The sequence below is a fragment of the Micrasema longulum genome, unplaced genomic scaffold (genome assembly GCF_059751315.1).
Source record: "Micrasema longulum isolate JH-2025_06_02 unplaced genomic scaffold, ASM5975131v1 h1tg001368l, whole genome shotgun sequence".
Lineage (NCBI taxonomy): Eukaryota > Metazoa > Arthropoda > Insecta > Trichoptera > Brachycentridae > Micrasema > Micrasema longulum.
The window spans coordinates 145,716-168,782 of record NW_028278554.1 but is presented as its reverse complement, the minus strand read 5'-3'; the positions used below and the strand labels follow the sequence as shown (position 1 = coordinate 168,782).

Below are 23,067 nucleotides of genomic sequence, written 5' to 3'. Positions count from 1 at the left end.
AGATTTGAATGGCGATGGATGCAGAAAATGAAGAATACTTGTAAGACATGGTACGACGAATAATCGACGTTCGTGCATTAGAAGATGTGTGAATGTAGAGGAAGCGAGGTATGTGTGCAAAGTCAGAGTGATATGGCATTCTATCTCTTATCACTTCTTTTTAATTACCTAATAAAGAATCTCATCATAACGTTGTTGTATGAAATTCTTTATTAATTGAAAAAAATTATCTTTAATTCGCTTTTTATAAAAATTGTTATACGTCGCTTGGTAACTTTTACATTTCACGGGTCGATATAATGTCCAAGAAGTCTCTTCAAGCCTTTCTTCAATGGTTGGATCCACGTCCAACTTTTGACTTCACAAAAATGAACAGTTGGAAGAATTAAACAAATATGCATAATGAAACTTAGGCAGATTTATGAATATTACACACTGTGAAGTGGTCACTTTTACCAGAGAAAAACCGACTAAAGGCCCTTTAAAACCCTTTAACTTTCAAATCTTCTTTTCAAATTTAAAAAACCCTTTTGAAATATAATAATTTGAATAGCTCCCATGGAGATGAGGTTGAAAAAATTCGACCAACTCAAAATATTGTTGATAAATATATTTCTTAATTTTAAAGTTTAATCAGATGTTTGTGAAAATTACAGTTTAGGTTGTTTGGTACGGATTCTATTTGTTTTTGGGAGTATTTTTGGAAAGAAAAACAAAATAAGATCAAATTTGAATGAAATGATACCAAAATTCAGATTGACGTGACGGGCATTGCAAAATTCGAGCTAAGCTTAAAAACGTAAAATTGGTTCAGAGTTCAAAAGTGTACTGACATTTCCTGTGATATCCGTAAATACAAAGCGTGTTACGAAAACACAATTTTTTATTTTTTTTATTTTAACCAGACGTGATACATCCATATATTTACCTTATATAAATACAAAACTACTACTACCAAATAAATAATACAATTTTCATTCATCTTAACTTTGAAATTTACTTACTACTAGCAAAACCGACAGAAGTTGTCCTGCCCAAACGTTGGCTTGCCTGCCTTGGAAAAATACTTTTCATTGATAAGTAGGTACCAAGGTACTTGTCCGTAATTTTTTTTTTTATCATAGAGTCTTTATTCAATAAAATATAAACATTATTACAATATTGATACATTATAAAGAAAACAAAATATATAAATATATTTTGTCCCGATAAACTGTGCAATAATAGTTTGTTATCGGGTGCTCAGACATTAGTTTTATTTAATAATCAAATAAAAAGAGTACAGACATAATACTGTATACGTTTAAAATAATTAACATAAAAAGGAGTCTTAAGAAATGTAGATATATATTTTTTTAAGTAGGAAAATAGAGTAAAATAAAACAAAGTTGAATTCATTTTCAAATTTAGAATTGTTTTCGTAAATGTCAAACTCAGCTCTTCTTACGAACAGGGGTGCACTTTATTCATGAATTCGATTTTCAAAAATGAATTAAGTGTTAGTTAATGTTATTTTAGTTTTACCAAAAAAACGGGAAGAAATGATAAGGAAAATAAAAAAATAATTTTATTGAGATCCATAAAAAGCGAGTGTTGTTTGTAAACATTCAAAAATAAACTATTCTATTAAAACAAAGTCCTTCCCTTTTTTTGTATTTGAATTCTTGTCAAATGTAACGATAAGGTAAGTCTATAAAAAAGATTTACGTTTTTTACTTAGTTATCATATCTACAAACAAGCGCAGCACAAAGATTTATATTTCGCTGAAAATCGCACGTAAATCGGCTAAGCTGTTTAGTAGGAGTTCAGTGACATCATATGTACAAAAGAATTGCACATATAAAGATAGAAATATTGGTAAAATAAAATATTGCTTTCAAAATTCTAGTTCATAAATGCAAAGCCAAAAATGCAAAAAAAAAGTTTGAAATATTGTTTGTTAATGATTTTCTGTGTATTCTCACATGCATATTTTTTTTCGCTGTTTGGTTTTATGTATGTTAACAAATTTATGAACATCACTGTATAAAAATCATATGTATCTGGGCCACCCCATCGGGCAGTGTCACCGTATCCCGTTTCCAATTTCACCCCCTGGATTAGGGTGGAATATTTGATTCATTTCCGTTTGATCGACCCCTACCATCCCCTAAAAGTAATCGGACGTGTTTCAGGAATTATTCAGCTCTGCCAACAAATGAGTTCGCCTGAAAGTATGCTTAAATTGGTTCTACCGACTGCTTTCAGCCACTATGAAACTTTTTCACTTTATTAAATTCATGTCCGAAAAGATTTATTGATATGCAGAGAAACAGAATTGGGTCATTAAGAATTACGTATTATCTTACTAAGTTTTTAATTATAAATTATATTGAAAAATGATTGATGCAAAAAATTAACAGTTATTGTAATATATTTATAAATATTATTCATCTGTAAGTATACATGTCACTGAACTTTTTTTTAACGATTAGACTGATTTTGATGAATTTTTCTGTGTGTATTTGAGTGGGTCTTTGGATGGTTTAGATTTTAAATTGAACCCGGTTGGTGGCGTTGCAATATAAACAAACTCTGTAACAACAAGAGTTGAACGGTGCAGGATAACTATATATAGCAAATCACACAATGACGAAACGAAAAGGTTGAAATGTCGTACTCAATTTCAAATATCACTCAGTATATAGTTTATAGGAAATTCCAATTTCGAATCACTGAACAAACTTATATCAGGCAATCAATTATATGAAACTTTGAAAAGATTTATTAATACGCAGAAAAACATAATTGCGCCATTAAGGATCACGTTATATCTAACAAATTGTGTATTTTAAAATTATATTGAGAAACGATTGATGCATGAATGAAAGACATTTTTATCGGCCTTGTGATGTATTGGTCAGCTCGTTTGTCTACCATGTGAGAGGTCTTGGGTTCAATTCCCGTCATAGTTGATATAAAATATTTGTTTTAAAAGTGTTTTCACACCAGAATATTTTATAGTCTCTGGACTGGTATCTGAAGCGTAAGACTCATCATCTTACCTTGATGTAAAAAAAATATGATCAAGATACGCTGCAATTGGTCTACCAATGCAGTGCTCTATGCATCATTAGGCGCGTAAAGGGAATGATAATGATGGTGATTTGTATAATTTCAAAATACAAAATAAAATAATAATTCTCTAAACGAAAAATGGCAAAGGTTGCACAGTGATTACTTAGTAAATTAATTACTAAATAAACTTGCTTGTGACCAGAAAAGCAAAAATGTTCAACGGAATTGATCTATAGAAAGAAAAAAAAAACTAATTTGTGTAATTGTTCTCTTGTGACCTGTGAAGTGTTTTTGTTCAGATAAAATCCATTTTAAGCTATATAATACAAACAAATGTATTAAATAAAAAATTGGTATTTTTGTTAACTTATAATAATTAGTCCATGTGTAATATATACTCGTATTAGGGTTCAAACTGTCAGTAGGATCGCAGTGAGTCATATCTTGCCGAAGGGTGTGATTCTATAAAATACTGCGAACACCTACTTGCATTCCACCGGCAACACTACTGACTAGACCTACTCGTTAGCGTCCACGTCGCAAACTCCGGGCAACGAGATCACACTCATAAGGATGTGATCACAGCAGATAACGAGAGAATGAAAAGTGAGTTTCTGGTGCCTTCAAACCTGAACCATCCAACTAAGGGAAGGTAACTCCGATAAAAAAATGCACCAGAGAAGGCAACGGGAAACTTTTCATCGACGTATTTTCCCAGGAATCACTATGGCGAGTACATCCAATAAGAGTAGCGCAGGACCAAGATGCTTTTGTTGTAGTCATCGCCAACGTCGAGGAGACCTGACAAGGCACCGCAAGAAGAAAATATAATAAAAAATTTCAGGAGTTAACCTGAAACATATTTTTTCAAAAGTAAAATGTAATATTTATTTCGTGAGTAATCACTTAACTAGCACGGAAAAATTAAAAAAAAATTTTTTTTTGTGTTTTTAATGTGTTGATGTATTTAATTGGGTTGTGGTCCTGTGGCTAGTGTCTCGGACTCATGGACCAAAGGTCTGTGATTTGAATCTCACTCTACCCCAACTTGATTCCATTTTCTAATAGTAAGTTATTTACAACTCGTTGAAAATAGCCCTCAAAATTAAATATTTGGGTAAATCATAAGAACGCGAATATTTATTTTTATAAAAAATATATATATATATAAATAGACATGGTTGTGAAGAAACAAATATTTCATCGTTGCGCCTGCAATTTCTGTTAAATTATTTTCAATTAAATTATAAATTATTTATCAATAAGATTACACAATTTTGTCTGAACCGAATTTACCTAAATATTTTTTAAAAACATCATTAGATTTTTATCATCAAAAAAAAGATATTAAAAAAAACATCAACAAAATATACATAATTAAATTAATCTCCTTAATTTTTTTTACCAGATTAACACATATTGCCAGCCCGACGACGATTTAAATTATTTAGATATCCTTAATTATATTTAACTAATTATCAGTCTTAATAAATTTCTAGAGGTTTGAACTCAGTTTTTGTCTACAAACACTCAGTTTTTTCAATAATTATTTTATACTATTGACGCCACCTCCATAATTACTCCTGTCTGATTTTCTTCTAGTATTCCAATGATGAACCCTATGCATTTTTGGTTATGGAAGGGAGTAATGTGATGATTGTTTGATAAATATAATATTTAATAACTTTTTTCTGTTACTGTAGCATATTCAAAATCTTGTACCTACGACGCCATAATTTAAGAGTAATCACAATTGAAAGCTGCATAACCAGTAAGAAAATTTGTTCACTGTCACTGAATCCAATACTATAAGGCCATAAAATTTCTCATGTTTCTTTAAATTGCTCTTATAAGTTAAAATTTTGATTATGGCAAATTACTTATATGTGATTAAATTGCACGTCTCAAGTCTTATATATAAAAAATCGAATAACCGTTTTTCTCTAAACGATCTTTTTTTACACCGCTTTGAAAATAACATTCATTCATTCTTACTATGAAAAACAGTTGTAGATATATTTTTTTACAGATATAGTAATCGATACATACGTACACAATTTTATCCTAAGTATACACAAAAAACAAATACGGTAGACGCCATCTCCATATTTCATAATTATTTCGGTTTAATTTCGTTCCAGATGTAATGTTGGAAATAGGTAATACGAAATGTGTTTTGTGTCCCGTTCCGTCAGTAAGCAGTTATGATCCATTACGAAGCTAACGAGCTCACGTCCTGACAGTAGGATAGCGATGAGCAGTGTCCCACAGGACAAAACTTATGGAATAACTACTCGTATCCTGTGAGAGACGTAATATTACTGATACATGCAGGGCTAGCAATTTCATAAATAAACATTATTTTAAACTATTTAATTTGTGTTGAATATTTTTTACCATTTTTACAATATGTTGTGTATTTAGAGTTTCAAAAATAAAATTTAACGGTTGCCGATGGGCAATTACGATGGTAAGGATTTTATTTGGGTATGTTCCTGATAGTTACCCTAGACAGCGTCAGCATAGACTGTTTCACATTCCAATATACAGGACCAACCTGCCAATGGTTATGCCTGTTGGAAGGGCTATCTCTATGTGAACAATATAACTTTAGACATTGACATTTTTCACGTCTCTGAGGGAGTTTTTCGTTACAAGATTCTCTTACTTTTTTAACATATTATTCTTTGGATATTATGTATACTAATGTGTTTTTTTTTATATATTCCTAATTTTACCTAATTATTTCTATATGTATGACTTAAGATATTCTATTTTATAATGTACATATATGTGAAAAAAAAATAAATTGAAAAAATTTAACTCTTAAAAGACTGTGGTTAGTAATCCCTTTGTAACATCGTGTTACCACTAGTCAAAGACGGAATACTCTAAAATTCTACATTGAAAAATAAACACGGAAATATACGGTTTAATAATTCCATTTCCATAATTTATGCGAATAAACATAGAATTTAGCCCTGTAAGAGCAAAATAAATTAAAAATCACAAATACGCCGCTCGTGTTACCCGCGTGCGCTCTTCATCACTGCCACCATCCGACTGAAGACTGAATTTGTTTTAGACAACACCCACCGCAAAACAGCGTCTCTGTCTTCCTTGATATGCTATTTATCTTCGTGTTCTCTCTCGTATAAGGTATCCGTATAGATTTATTGATGAATTAACGGACATTCGTTCTTTGCATAGCAAGGATAATTATTTATTTTATTAATATTTAGCATGGTTATTCAAATTTTACTAACCAAATCGGATGTTGAAATGTCCATTTGAAGATTACAAAAAATACAAATTCACCACTTTAAAAAAAAAAGATAAATATCAAGTCTTGTGTCCTATGTCGACTTGTGGGACATCACAGCCACACAAGAGTTATAGTTGATTAAAAATAATTATAATTAATACAGTATTTTATATGTGTGCAATATAACCAGAATTCTATTCGATTGTTTTTTTTCTTGTTTCATTATTTTCACTCCACGTGGTACAAAAAAGAACTTCTGTACTTGATTGAACAGATAATAAAAGGAGACAAAGCTCTTGGCTTGGAGAAAGACTAACAGTGAAGACTTATTTAATATACTTTATTGAAAATAAGTTTTTTGTTACTATTTTTAATTCACTTACGTTGCTGTTTGCATATTTCAATACAAGTACAATTTTTTTTAAAAACACCACTAATCCCCTGAATTTTTTTTATAGTTTAGCCTCAGTTTACGGTATTTTTTAGTACGTCACATTTTCGTACCCTTACGACTCTATTTTTGAATGTCTCTTTAAATATAATGAATTCCTTCCATTTATATTAATAGTATTATGTCTGTTTTTTAAGTACCTTAAGTTGATTATTATATCATATTGTTTTTAGTCCAAATCCGTTTTTGAAGAAATTCGTTTTACTTGAAGACGTCCATTAATTATTAAAAGGTACCTATCGTATTTTTGTGATTGAAATGTTTTTTAAAAATTTACGGATATCTTGCCCTTGAGTAATTATTTTTGATTGTCCTAATCAGTGCATGTGCTTATTAAAATGGATGTAGTGTTTGTTTTATATTTTTGTGCAACAACTATGATGAAGGTGTATAGTGGGTTTTGCATGTTGGTTCGATTGGTGTCCAGACGTAGAGACATTGAAAAGTTTGTAATGGTTACATACAAATATTTCATAACATTTATTAATTATTATTAATTTCATAGACAAAAAAAAATAACGAAAAGAATTGTATTTTACAAATTGAAAATAAACTATAATTAGATAATCTTAATAATTTCCAAAGCAATAAAATCTTACCTTGTTTACAAACATTTGTACATACTCAAAATACTGTTGATTCAACTTACTGGTAAAAAAAAATACAAAGCATTTGTCTAGTGGTGAAATAATTCAACCAGATGAATCTCACCTTCATCAGTAAAAGTTTTAGATATTTAACTACGGCAAAGTCAAAATTTAAAACGGTTGTGAAAATGAGAATTTTGAAACATAGGGAGAATATTGAATGTTGCACAGTGTGTAATGTAGTCAATTGAACCAGCCAATGACATGAAATAATTCATGTAAATAATTCCCTTCTGGTACAGCAAAAAAAATAACATTATTGACTTAGAAAATAATACACAATAACCGCACTCAACAGTTTAGTTAAAATTAAAATATAAGGTAGTAACTGTTCCCTTAAGCTCGGGTTTCCTTGGACAGCGGTGCCCGTATTTTAACGGCCGTAGTGAACATTAATGCGGTTCACAGCCGTCGTAACGGTGACTAGAGAGTGGTTTCCTATAAAAATGGTGTTGATAACACCGTTAAAAAATAAAACCACTCTCTAGTCACCACTACGACGGCTGTCCACCGCATCACCGTTCACTACGGCCGTTAAGATACGGGCACCGCTGTCCTAGGAAACCCTAGCTTTACTGTTTCAATAATATCCGCAAGTTACGGTGCTGTGTAGTCATTTCAAATGCTGAAAATAAGGGATTTTAATTTGGAAAAATGTTATGTTCATAGGCAGATACTTCATGTATTCATAGTTGAAGTAAAAATTGATAATATTTTTAATCTTATTGCTTAAAACATGAAAATACCAATAGCCCATGCTCGCAGCGCGGGTTCAAGAACCGCCTTTGACGAAAGTCGGGAGCTTCAAACTGGCGTCTGGGAAAAGAACTAGAAATTTTGCTGTTTGCGCGTGTGATGCATGAAATTGTCTCTTTCATCTCCAAATACGGCTGTTTTATTGTATGAGACGTAAAAAATGCGTGAGACAAATGTATATTAGGATTACTCTTTTAGGGGAAACTTGTACAAAATGATCCCTCGAGGAAAAACGATCCCTTGAAATTTTAGCAAAACTACTAATGCTATCTATTGTTTAATTGTATAAACATATACATTCAGACGTTTTAAACATTTGACAGTAATGGTGGAGGGACGCGTGCAGTGAGAACAAGTGTGCGTAAAAAAATATTTTTCACCTGTATGATCTAAGGTAAGTTACTTTAAAAACATCATATAAAGTTGTAATAAAGCACATTCTTTATACCGCACAAACAATATAATAAAATAACACCTACCTCTTTCATTATTAAAATGTCAGTTTATTAATATTTTAGTTGTTTTATTAGTAGCAATAACTCCTGAATGATCCTGTGAAACGATCCTCAAGGGATCAATTTGTACACGTGGTGGGGTAAAAGGATATTTTGGTAGGGTTTTGCAAAAATTTGCGGTTTAGAAATAACATGTAAAATAAAATCACAATTTAATGAATTGTGGTGAAAAGAAAAACGATTACACTTTTCAAAATTAGGTGAATTATTGAATAATTTGTTATTCATTATTTATAAATTTTCCCTTAGAGAGATCATTTTGGACACGTTTTTCTTATTATGTACGCAAAATACCACACATTGGTAAACTTTCTATTGAACAAGTGATTTATCTCCGATTTTTAATAAAATGCTTTTTCTGTTTTTCTCAGAAAACAAATAAGGAGATTATAATGTACTTTCCTCACCTCAAGTTTTGTCTCTGCATACGGGTATTAGAAAAACACATTTTTTAATAATTTTTTGATGTGTCCTCTTGTTCTCTTTATTAAAAAAAAAACTGACACAACTAATGTTAACATCCGATAAAAAAATGAGTTTGAAATAAATTATACTTACTTTTGAATTTATACATTTTGTTTTATTTAATTGGGTATCTTAAACATAAACTTTACCCTCAGTTGAAAAAAAAAAAAAATAAACAATATTTTTAAAACAATGAATAAAACAACTTGTTTTTTAACCTCTATTTTTTTATTTTTCCACCGACCGGTTTTAAAGCTAAACAAGCTTCTTTCTCAAGATTAACCTAATTTAATAATTCATTTCTTTTTTATTTTATCTTATCAGTATGCTGCCAATAAAACAAATAAATCAAGTATTTTTTTCTTGAAAGGATGGTAACGTAAGCTGGATACGTTCGAAACTAGACAAGAGTGGACTAAAACAAATATTTTTTATTTGGTTAATATTTTTTTTTTCTTTTTATGAATTGGTTGTTTATAATTCCTAAGATTTCTAAGTTGTCCAATTTAAATATTATATTTTTAACATGAAGTACTTTTAATCCAGGGTCTGTGTTGAAATTATGATTATTTTCTATCAGATGGTTTGCAAATTCAGAAAAAATATCAATATTTAGGCACCTTACGTGTTCTTTTACTCTCATATTAAAGTTTATTTTAGTTTTCCCAATGTTGATTGAACCACAATCATTACAATTAAATTGGTATATTATTACAGATTGATTATATTTATGAACTTTTAATTCTACTTGTTATAAACATTTATTAATAATATATTGACCGGTTTTTTTGTTTAGTATTTTTGTAAACTAATATTTAGATTTTTATTCCTTTTAAAATTACTGACCCAGTTGTATAGGTAATTTATTACAACTTTCAATAAATAAATTTGATGACGTTTTATAAGAAAAATAATTGACTTAGGTTATCGCAAAAAACAAATTGTTTTCCCGAAATCCGAGGTTTGTTCTTGCGACCTTAAACTTAAAAGCGTTTAAAAAAAAAACTTTGTACAAAAAGGGTACAAAATAAAGATTTTAAAGCCAACCCTGTTTGAATTAACATTAAAGATACTATTATATGGTATTTCTCTTAGTAGATAATATCGTTTTGCTAAAATCCATTAGATAGATGAACGAGGGAAACTCCTTCATTAAGTGTACTTACATTCCTTTTGTAACCCGAAAATGAAGTAAAACTTATGCAAAGTGATGCTGTTAGCTGTTAGGTTCACTTCAGGGCGCCATGAAGATACTCAAAAAGAGACATTAGAGATTTGGGAATAACAAACTTTTTTAATGACTTTTAAAACATTTTTTTATTTGAAACTAGCTGAATGCTTTGCTATTGCCAGATTTGAGCACATACTCGTATATATAGTTTATAAAATGAACACAATCAAAAGTTTTATATCAATTATTGAATATAGTCCAAATTAAATATAAATGTACCAGTGGCAAATGGTGATTTTATGCATAAAACTTATAATTTTTTTAATATAACTTTTGTAATTTTTAAGCCCACTGAATAAAATCCGCTTAACAAAATACCTTTATTTATTAGAATTTCAATTAAGTATTTTACTTATTGTAATATTTATTTATTTGACTTCAATACCCTCATATTTTTTGCACATTGACAAGTTTATTAAAAAAATGTATTTTTTCTCACCAAAGATACGCAAATATATATTATTTTTTATGTCAGTTATCAAAACCTTATGTTGCTAACTCACCCCTATCAAATATATATTTGACTGCATAGTGACACATTCACTTCCGTGCCAAATGGCAAACATCCAAAACCTTAATTTAAACAGCCACTTGGAAGAAAATAAAAACTTTTCCACGGCAATATCACGTTCCGTGGGCAGGTTCTATTATTATTTTAATTCGGGACTATAAATCCAATTGGTGGTGCTGAAACCGGGTCATAAATTGACTCGGAACTTCCGGGTACTTTTGTTGAAAATAAAGTGTTTGTCTGGTGTAAAAACAAAGTTCCTTTTCCTATCATAGAAGAACTATTACTGGTTATAAAAACTGCATCATTATATGAATGGGAATTCAAAAGTCATACCACCCCTTAAAACTTTTTACTTTAAATTCGGTAAAATCATTGTATTTGGTTCGGAAGCTTAGAAAAATATTTTTTGTTTTTGGACTTTTATTTTATCATAAATTACTTTATTTCATTTAAAGCAGTTTCTAATAATATTTGTATGGAAATAAAAAATTTGCAAAAAAAAAAATGTTTTACATTAAAAAAGGATAGACAAACAAGAAATCATTAGACGATAGCAAAAAATTGTACAATCAAATTAATTTTTCATAATATATTTTTTAATTTCAAAACCTGTATCAATCGATACAATAACTATGTATTTAACTATATTATTTTTTATTCCTCTGTGTTAAAAAACATATATTTGTAAAATGAGGGTAAAACAAACAAACGGAAAAGTTTCTTGTTGCCGAACGAGGAAATATGCCTGAAAGAGCTCTCTGTAATCTGGTAGCCTTAGCATATTTGTGCTGAAATAAAGTAATCCAAAAGTACATAGTATGCACATCATTGGATTAAGAAAAGAGGGAAGTAAATTCTTCACTGACTGGAATTTGCCGAATTGATTACAAAACTTTTTGAAAGCCTTGAAATTCTTTAAATTAGTTGACACAGACACATGAGAATATCATCAAAAATAAAATATAGGATCAGAACACAACAATTATTACAATAATAAAAAACAAATATATGGCACACCAATATGGTAAACAGTAAACTAAAACATTCCGAAAATAATTAAGGAATTTTCTAGTCAAATCCCTCCCAGTAAGGAAAATCCAGTTTTTAACTCCTCTTGAAAATAGTTTTTGTTCTTGAGAGCTAAATACGCTCTTTCAAAATATTTAACACAATCTGTGCGATAAAGGAGAGATGTCTCTGAGCAAAATTTGTACGGGTTTTGGGTACGACATAATTCGTGCTCTGGGAAAACCTCGTACAAACATTTTGCTAAGAGCTTTCTTTATTGTTTGACCAGAAGTGTGTAAATGCTTATTTTAGGTACATTTGTCTCATTTCCAGCACCTCTATTTATTGGAATAACACTGTTCTGACGGGTATGTTGGAGGGCGCTGGAATATTATTATCTGTAATAATTTATGTGAAATTATAAAAGGCTTCAAGATGAAAGCCACACAACCTCCCCAGCCAACTATTCCAAAGGTTGCAGTGAATTGAAACAGAGCAGAGGAAACAGAGCAGAGTGCCAATATCCAGAATGTTTCTAAGATAGCAGAATTCATGGCACAGCATTCTCAACCTAAAATTCCTTTTGCTGGCGCTTTGTATATAGCAAAAACATAAACAAACGGCTTTATCAAATATATTACGTTGACCTTCAGGAGTCGAACCCATGTCCTCAAGTATGGTATTCGGACGCGAGGCTGAATCAACCTAACTCGATTTTGTTTTCAAGATTTTTATCTGAGAGAATCGATTGTCTCGAAAACACTCTCCCTGGATTCTGATTATTTTATATAAAAAACGGATCTATGTTCTTCATCGATCTGGGCACAGTCAACATTACAACAGATTTACCCCCGTTATATTTTGAAAAAAGATCCAACAAACAAACGAAATAAATTCAATTACTGTAATCCGATTTACTGATAAAACCATCAGTCTTGAAGACGTCACAAAAGCGAACTAGTTTTTCAGAAATTGTGGATTTAAGTATGGGTCGTCTTATTTTCTCTACTTTGTACCATAACAGGCCAGGAGGCTCAATTACAGTAGTAAATTACAGCACAAAACACCTAGGCTTGATATAAATTACATAAAATTTGAGTGTTCTCAAAGAGGCCTCCTAATTTTAGTTCTATTATAAATTTATTCTTTAAATAGTGATAATTCCAATAAAAAATGGACCAAAAATGACCAAAAAATTATAAATGAAATAAAATAAATAAAAACTTTCCAACATTAATTTTCTCTTACAAATTTGAATGCTTTATACGAGAGAGCTGAAATAATTGGCGTGGCTCAGTTGGCCTAGCGGCCAACTGTGAAACTTGCGTTACGAGTTCGATTCCTGCTAGTTACAAAAAAAAACCAACAAATATGTTTTTCTCAATTGGTCTATGTGTTGTGGTGTACGAGTATGATTCGTAAACTCTATCCATATACTTTCGTTCCTGCCTGCCGATAAGCTCCTAAAATAGAGGCTTAGTGTGTTTGTGTTTTTTTTAAGGAATAACCATAAGCCTTTCATAAAAAAAAACATGATTACATTTTTCGGGCAAGGTGAATTTTTTAGAGCTGACAAGGTTGTTAAGTCAAGGGTTAGCGGAACACAGAAACGTTTAAGAGTTTCAACATTGCTAGGATTTCCAAAAGTTAAAAGGAGTTTCTGCCCTGAATCCTTAAAACTCACGTGAACGGCCATTGTTTGAAGAGGTCTATTTTACCTTGTTCGTCTCACGAAACATTTTCTTTTTTCTTGAGTGCACTGACTGTGAGTAACGTCAAAATATTCCCCAAAGAAAAACTAGCATAAAAACAAAAAAGTCTTAAACAATGTTTTGAGTTTGTCATTTTTTTTTGTATTTTCATCCTTTAAGGAGTTATTAAGATTAAAATAATACATCAGAAATAAAAATCATTTTCGAAAAGGGAAGTAAAGGCATTAAGAGAGCTAACGATTTATAATTAGCTGGTTTAAGTGGTCACATTACCCACTGACTGTGTAAAGTTCCACATTCTACCTATGTTTAAATCACCATATTTCTTCAAAACTTCTAATGGTTGATTTTTGTGAATTTAATCAGCAAATTTTCTTTTACGTTTGTGAGATTCACTTGCATATTGCCTTAAATAAATTTCTTCCTACTTACTCAAACCATTCAAATTGAGAAAATGACAAGTATATGGACATTTTTTAACAGAATCATATAATTTTATACAACTTCAAACAAAAATAAACAAAAAAAAAATACGTATAATTGTATACAAAAATTAAAAACAAATGAATTATGTATTTTTTCACAAATGATGTATACTACGGTGATTTTAAAGGTGAAAATGTATTTTAGTATTTAAATTTTTGTGTAGTGAATATCCTGACGAAGAGACGGTGAGTCTTAAAACTGGTAAACATAAAAAGACGGTAAGTGGTAATATACATATATTTAACAACATTAGTTGAATTGTGTATTTGAATTATTATATCTGTATTTTAAAATAATATTATTTATATAATATAATGCAAAAATATTTAAAAAAAAAATAGAAATAATTTCTAGCTATCTTATACAGGTACCTTGTTTCCAATTATACTTATTTATGTATATTATTTTAAAACACCCTTTTAATCTTACTTTTTGTATAATATTTTGTAAAAATAAATCTGTTTTATGGTAAAACTAAAACAAACGCTAGTTTCGTCGTCGGTATTGGAATAGACATAGAATTTTCCTGGCGACGGGCTTTAGACAATACTGTAACATTGAATTATGTCAAACAAATAATCTCTAAATGAACTGAACTCACCTGAAATCTTTCATCATTTGTGTATGTTGAATGTCCAGATGACAAAATGTGCCAATCTCTTCTTCGAATCCAAGATATTTGCTGAAAAAAAAACATGTTCAAAATGGTCAAGTTACTTTCGTTAATAATTTGATATTAATTGTTATGGAAAAAGTACTTTTTTCCACTTTTTTTATAAAACTTACATCAGTGATTTGGTTAAATGGCATTAAACTGGTGATAGCAATGGCGTTTTAAGTAAAATACATGGAACAACCTTAATAACTGGACTTCATATCTCTCAAAGCTTACTTTGCCCTCAACGATTGGAAATAAAGGGATAGTTAATCGCGATAAACATGCAAAAATTCGTGAAAAAAGAGATGTATATCTGTTTGTTTGTTCGCATAGTAATAATAGGGTAAAACAAGCAAAGAGTGCGCACTATCAGTCGCATCGCAATTTATTCAAAACATGTTTCCAAAGTAAACAGTACTGCAATTTTAATCGGTTATTTTAATAGCCTGAACTATCAATCCGCGTGTTCATATCTGGTCTTCATTTGGATTTTTCAAAAAAAAATATTGAGATTTTTTGGTGATTTTGATCTAGAAATCGATAAAAACAAATAATTTTTTAGACGACTAGAACAACAATTGCAAGTAAGAGTATTATTTATCTTTAATGAACTATCGAATTAAATGATGAATGATTTTTCGAGTGAATTTGGTTTTGTACTGGATGTCATTTAATAAATAATTTTGGGAAAGTCAACGAATGGATGCTAAAGCTAAGATAACGCATCTAAGGAGAACATATACTCCTCAAAAGATGGACATGAAAAGATACAAAAAAGAAAGAAAAGATGAAGAAGATGGGCAGAAAAATTACCACCAAAATCAAAGAGGGCAGTGAAGGAAGCAAGAACCGGTGGAAAATCAATAATATCAGATTACTAAACAAGCCGACAAGTGTTTCTTTGTCCTCGTTGCAAAAAAGTAAACGTTGAGCCACCAAGAGTGGATTAGAACCAATTTCAGATGCATACCATAGTGGAATGACGAGTGTACCAACTACTTTGTTTATGGGGCATTTTAAAGTAAATTATGTACACTAAATTTATAAAATATGTATGCCTATTTTAAGCCTGTACAAATAAATGATAACGCTTTTTCGTGTCTGAAAATATTATTGTTTAATATAATTATAATTTTTCATTGGTTTTTCTATACAAAAAATATTTAAATAATTATTTATTTAGTTCGCGCTTTTTGCTTGTTTTACCCTACTATGCGCTCTATAAAGTAAGAAAAAATTCAAGAATTTGACAAAACAGTGGCAAACAGAACGATCTTATTATACAATTACGAACAATAACACAGTTCATTTATCGCCTGTGACTTAAAATTTGTCGAACAGATGTAAAATCTCGGGAGCAATATGTTTTCGGGAAACAATAATAAAGAAAATAAAAGCATTTACCTACAAATCGAAACGCCATTTTCTTTGCGCTAGTGATTTGTCCGTTTTTTGGGTGGGAGACCTCAAAAACATTATCTTAAATAATATACTATGATAATTAAACTTAGTTATGCAGATCCACCAAAAAATTTAAGTGGAAAAACTAAATGTATTTATTTAATTTTGATTTTCTTTAAATAACATTTATGAAATCAAGTAATAAAGTTTGTTTTGTCAATAATACTTCATAATATTTGTGCTGTTGTTTTAAATGGAAATATTGATATAAAAAATTGCTTCTAAAATACAAACAAAAAAGAGTACATTTAATCACATAATTTTATCACGCAAAATGGTTTTTTAATATCAAAACATAATTTATTTTTTGTATGCTATCAATACTATTTTAACCAAAAAAAAATGAAAGACTTTAATCCGCCAGGAATGATGTTTTATTGACTACTTGGAATGTCAAGTTTTTTTAGACAAAAATACAGTTTAAAAAAAAAACTCTGACGTTAAAATAGAATTCGACACTAATCGTGCGTTTTTTGAGCACTAAAGCACTCAGATTCCTAAAAATTTCCGAATATTTTTGAGTAGGAATGCCATATATTTTTTGTTTTTTTTGTCAACGTGATAGTAGTAGCATCCATTGCCCCCAAGAATTCAAAAATAAGGATAAATTATTTTTTGCAATGCAAAAACGTTGTAGAAATTGAATCATGTTTTTCACATTTAAAAAAATTTAAAAAAAGTTATCCTATGAATAATATAAATAAAGAAATATTATTTAGATAAAACTCAGACTAAGTCTTCTATGTCAAAAGCTCTATCGGTTAATAAGAATTGTTGAACTCACCCCTTTCTCCCCTAAATTGGTAACGGGACAATGGAGAAAGGCAGTTGTGCCAAGTTGTGCTGTTATGTTGGCTACAGTATTATTAGCAAAAGGTTCCACTGTCTGTGACTCGGGAGTATCACTGTACCACAATTGCCGCCAGTCGGATCCAGTATGCTCCACGTCTCGTTTTTCTGAAACACAAATGAATACAATATTAAATCAATCAAAATTTGCGTGTTTAAATATCTACACCATATTCACCATAATATTTTTATCTTTAAGGCCACTTTTAAAGTATTAAATAACCGTGTCAAAAACTATAAAAAATGTTAAACAGAGTAAGGTTCAAAGTTTTGTCCTTCTGGGCTTCAATTACAATGGAAAAAAACAGAAATATCTTCGATTTGACTTAAAGTAAAATGGAATTTTCCATCCAAAAATGTGTTCCTTTTTTTCGTAACATGTCAAATAATAGGTTACCAACGTAGATACTTTAATATTTTATACGAATTAACATATTGTAAGGAGTCAATTTTGACGCGTAGGTACTTTAATTTCCGCGACTGTAAACATTTTACATATTGCCTGCGCGCGAGTTGAAATTTTTGAGAATGGCAACTCTGTGTGGTTTTGTAAAGAAGTTCCGGGCAGATAAAACGGTGACAAATAAAACCGTGACGGGCAGAATTTGGTTGACACGAGGAAAAAAAGATCAAAGATGTAATCCCTCATTAAAATGGACGTCTCTCAACAAGACGTAAGTAGTAATTCTTATTTACAATAGCGAGATTCTCCAAAATCGATTTTTTCTGATTAATTTCTTATTTTTTACCAGATTCAAATACCCACTTACAATGTTAAATTCTTAAATTCCTTAACCTCAATCTTTTTATCGTTAAATTTATATATGAAGTCATAAAGCAGCATTTGATTCATGTGAGCGCATGCTACTGAATATTGTCGATTCGTACTGCTAAATTGTCCTCCATCTACTTGTATATGGTAAATTAAAAAAGTCTTGAAATATATTTACTCCAATTTAAATGATGCTGGGACGAGATACCTCAGATATTTTAATCGGCAAGCTGGAAAAAGCATGCTGGATAAAATCTCCAAATGGTAAATCATAACAAGCAATATTACTAAATCTATCTGGAACCGCGTGCTTCTTCAAGGTCGAAGTAGACGTCGAACGCTATTGTCTTTCACCTTGAAGAAATACTATTTTAATACGAAATTTAAGTTCATGCAAAATTATGTACAAATCATTATTTTAGAGTGATTATTTATAAGATAATTTATTTAATTTGATATAATTTAATTCTTAAAAGCGTTTTTTATATATATTTATTCTGCTTGTGTAAGACAAGGTTTTTGGCGTATATATTGTTTTGCTATATTTAGTTATAAAGGTGCTAAACTTGCTTTGTTTCTTTGTTGTTTTCAATATGTGTTATTTTCTAAATGTTAAAATTATTTATGTCCCAAATTAAGTTATTGTAACTCCTGGGAATGTAGTTCAACGTATTATACTTGTAAAATACTTTGTGTTGAATGATTTATAAATAAAAAAAAAATTAAATAAAAAAAAAATCATCATGCACGGTTGTGTAGTGTTCATCTTAATTGAGAAGTGCTAGGACATATTTTCAAGTTACAGTAATTGCATATTTTGTACAAGTCAAATCTTTATTGTTGGTAACTAATATAATTTATAAACATTTTTGGGAATTGTAATATTCGAAGGTATACTTTATATTTAAAAAAAATCGACATCATTGCGGGTAGACAATAATATTTTTTTAACGTGAACTCGTCTGGTTGAGTTTCATGTAATTCTTGACTCAAATCTGTGTTATTAAAACATTTATTTTTATCATTATTGTGCCGTACTATAGTGTCATAAATGCAAGTTTGCTAAGCTGAGATTTTAAAGTTTCATTACTGCTGATTAATTTTATTTTGAGAACGAATATTATCCTTTATGAAAATGTCGGAAATATATGTAAGATCATTCTTATTATGAAAACGCAATCGTTAACAAAATAATCTTTTATTTAATTGAGTCGAAGGTTGTGTGAAATTCCATAGTATTGATTTTTTTTGTAGAATGTTATCACTATAAATTTGGGAGATATTATCTTACATTTTACATATATAGTTTATTTGAATTGCCTTCTCCCAGGAGGCAAAATTAAATTTATCTTACCTATTAACTAAGGTTTCATATCTATTGATTGAGATAGTTCGGTGAATGTTTTTGTAACAAAAGTCGGTCAAATAATATTTAATTCATTTGATTCATTTATTTAATAACTTTTCATTTACAAATGGGTAACATTTATTTATTTATTTATCAATTTCAATGATGTCCCTTTATCTTTGGCATCTATTGACTAAAAACCTATGGGTATAATCCGTTTGAGGGCAATTTGAACGTTGTCTAGGATTCACTCTTTCATTTATATTTATTTTTAATCTGATCCGTTTTGAAGAGACAACCCTTTCATTGTCTAGAATCAGGTTTTAATTTTATCTTTACCCATTTGCAAGTGAACAAGATTTACATGGTTGATTTTTGTTCAGCGGCCGTCCATACCATGTAGGTGGTCTTATGAGCATCTACATGCGTGGGGCAAGCTCTAGCGTTAAAATGTAGCACTTGAATGCGAAGCAGGAAACTATAGGAGAACAGGAGAACAGGAAAACAGGAAACTATATAAAGATACAGGAAACTTAATTTTACTTTATGGAATAAAATAAGATAATTATATTAACTTTCCATTGTAATTAGGGATCCGAATTCCGTGACACTAATCACGGGACCACAACCCGTCTCTATTATTTGCACAGGAAGTTTTATTAGGTATTTGTACTTGAACATATTTTCCTAATAATGCAATTTTTATAGAAAATAACTTTTAAATAAACATTGCCCTTATTTCATCTCTGCATGAATCTTATGATATTAAAACATATTTTATCTCAAAGACCGGTAGGTTGCTTCCCACAGCAAAGACAAATATTTGAAAAAGAGCTTTGTGGCTCAAATGTGGAATCATCTCCCATCCGTTGTCAAAGATGTTTCTACAATAGCTTTGCTAAAATCACGACTGAAGAAAGATACAACTTATTTTCTTTAATATCTCCCTTTTCCTTACCCTTTTTCCCCTTTTCCCATTTTAATTATGTTCTTTGTCTGCAATGCTAATTTGTAAGGGATTTTAAAATCTGTGAATTGTCGAATTAAAGGAAAAATAAAATAAAAATAATTTGTACTGCAAAATGAGACTCCATGACATTGAATTTTACGGCCAACCCCAAGGTAGACATTTTCCAGGCAGATCACCAAAAAGATGCATTGCCAGCTAGGGATCGACCTAGTGGGTTATTCTTCTTGATAAACAAGTCGTAAGGCCTACACTAAGAGGTGTGAACATTTTGTGTATGGGTGGTATTTTCGTTATTTTTAGTCGAAATGCTTTAATATAAAAGTCATTATCACCATTCGCGTATCAGCATAAAATGGTGAATTGGGCGCTGATCAGTACACCAAATTCAGAGATTACTAAGAAAAAAAAATTATGCTAAACGAATTTTATTTTAATATCAAAAACCGCGGTTTTAGGTTAATCATACTATAATGTTTTCATAAGACCACCCTAAGAGCCAATATTTCATGATGACTTTACCAGAAATCGAATTCGGGACTTCTAAATATTTTTTTAAATTTTTTTTTATTTATTTATTTAATTTTACATTACGCCCTAAATATGGTAGACAAACGCAGAAATCATTACACTACAAAGCGGACTTATCTCAATTTCATTTCAAACGATCTTTTTAGAGTAGTTATCGAAACAAAAACACTCATATAGTATTTTGCTTATATTTCAGACACAGAAATGTAATCTTTGACGTAAAGACACGTAAAATAGAACATTTATATTATTATCACTTTATAAAGTTTGGGTTTGTTAGAATTCTTACATTTAAAATTTTAAAAGATTTTCTGAAAATGGTAATTGATTACAATTCAATACAGCAATTGGAATCTGCAGTTTGAGATTAATATATTTTAGAAATATATTCTGGAGGCGCTCAAGTGAATCAGAATGTATATTACAATGGAACGACCAGACTGGAGAAATATATTCCAAACGACTTTTAGCTAGGGGACAATAAAGTGCCTTGATTGGTGTGATATATGCATGAGCATGAAAGCAAAGTAACGCACTGTTCACTAATTGACAATGATACCCGATTGACTTAAAAGTAATTATGGCTAACGATAGCATTTAATGTAATCCCTCGCACGTAGGGGAGAATGAGATGGCATGATACGGATTTTGGTGATCGATTATTATTTAAATTAATTAAAATCGTAACGACAAACTCATGGCACCATGCATTAGTGTAGGTAAAAGAGATTCAACAATATCTTAAATATGTCCAAATGTTTGCATATAGGCTTACATTCTTTCATAGGGAGCTATTTTGATTTAAATTTGTTGCAATAGATAGGGAAAACATTTTTAAGAAGAGAATATGTAAGTTTAGGCACTTTTTTATTTATTTAACTCTTTGTAAATAATTTTATTTAAACATTGGCGGGCTTTTTGCCAAATGGCAATTTCTTCCAACCAACCAATAAAATAAAAGTTTTATTTTTATAATTCAAGTTACAGAACATATTCGATAGAAAAAAAAAAGATTAAAAGGCTTAAGATATATAAACATAGAAATAAACGTATTTGTTTATAAATTAAATTAAATCAAAATTATTACTCAATGGGAAACAGGAAAAAAGAGGAAAAAGGAAAGGAGGAGAGATAAAGGAAGAGAAAGGAGATATTTCTTTAGACGTGATTTAAACAGAGATAATAAAGTAACATCTTTGATAGTGGATGGGAAATGATTCCACAGTCGTGCCGCATGGACACTATAAGAGTTAGAGAAGAAAAAAGAATTGTGGATGGGTATTAAGAGAGTGCTTTGATAATTAGAACGAAGAGGTTAGATGAGTTCTTACAAGGCATATGACCTGTCATTACTGGTTAATGTGGCATTTTACACATTGTGACATTTTCTATACTGCCTATGTTAAAACATCCATATTTCCTCAACTCTTCCATCTGTTGTCTTTTATGAAGTAAAAAAGCTGAAACTTTTATCATGTGGCTGAAATTCATTCGACTGAACCGATTTGCCTACTAGGATACGCCTAAAAACAATTTTCCGATTTCGAATCAACTTACGAGTATGAAAAAAAGTATTGAAATCATATATCAATCAGACAAGGATTCGTAATTAACTCACCTAAGCGAGACGCTTGTCCAAGGGAGAGCAGGGCGGAACACAAAGATAGGAGAACAGCGGCGGGGCCCATCGTAGCGCCAGCCGCCGCTGGACGAATCCAGCTCTAAAACAATCAAAACAATACGTACAATTTTAATGAAAGTATAACAATAGAGAAATAAAACATTTGAAAACATGAATGTATCGGCATTTACAGGGTTTTATCTAGATCAGCAACTTTTGACAGCTCAGCTTTAGGTTGGTCTTATACGGACTAAAGAACTTATTTAATATTTTACAAGGGCGCTTTGCAAAGTGATAAATGAATATTTATGTAATTTTAAATTGAGATGTAAGTAAAACTTTTGAGCGAAACAATTTATTCTGTCAAATTAGTTAAGATTTTGCCACAATGAATCACTTTTATAAAGCGCGCTTGAGGTGTTATACGAAGGTCGTTCGATGGAAAGCTAGCCTTCGATAAATGGCGTTACGTAACAACAAACTCTATATTAACTTCTCTTATATTACCTTCTTACTTCTGTTCAATGTACGCTCTTATATACTCGTACCTTCGTGAAAAATTTCAACACTAATCAGTTCATGGTTTACCACTTCGTTATAATTCTCAAAACACTATCTCAATACCAATCCACAATTCCTCTGTCTTCTCTTACTCATTTGGTGTCCTTGCGGCTCGACTGTGGAATCATCTCCCATCCACCATCAAAAAATTTACTGCAGTATCTCTGTTTAAATCACGTCTGACGAAACAT

At 30.4% G+C, this 23,067-nt stretch overlaps 1 protein-coding gene and 1 long non-coding RNA gene across 3 annotated transcripts in view; one reads left to right on the top strand and one right to left on the bottom strand.

Moving 5' to 3' along the window:
* The window catches only part of LOC148275650 (limbic system-associated membrane protein-like), a 107,305-nt gene that overhangs the window by 34,319 nt on the left and 49,919 nt on the right, over positions 1-23,067 (bottom strand). For both annotated transcript variants that reach the window (XM_088235379.1, XM_088235380.1), the window contains exons 2-4: positions 22,313-22,415; positions 17,012-17,184; positions 14,710-14,790 (exon numbers count right to left, since the gene is read on the bottom strand). In XM_088235379.1, coding sequence (XP_088091505.1) covers positions 14,710-14,790; positions 17,012-17,184; positions 22,313-22,382 — 324 coding nt within the window. In that variant the 5' untranslated portion in view covers positions 22,383-22,415. The remainder of the gene's footprint in view (positions 1-14,709; positions 14,791-17,011; positions 17,185-22,312; positions 22,416-23,067) is intronic.
* Positions 17,639-23,067, top strand: part of LOC148275649 (uncharacterized) — a 116,044-nt gene continuing 110,615 nt past the window's right edge. Inside the window, exon 1 of the long non-coding RNA XR_015823969.1 lies at positions 17,639-17,750. This is a non-coding gene — a long non-coding RNA (uncharacterized LOC148275649). The remainder of the gene's footprint in view (positions 17,751-23,067) is intronic.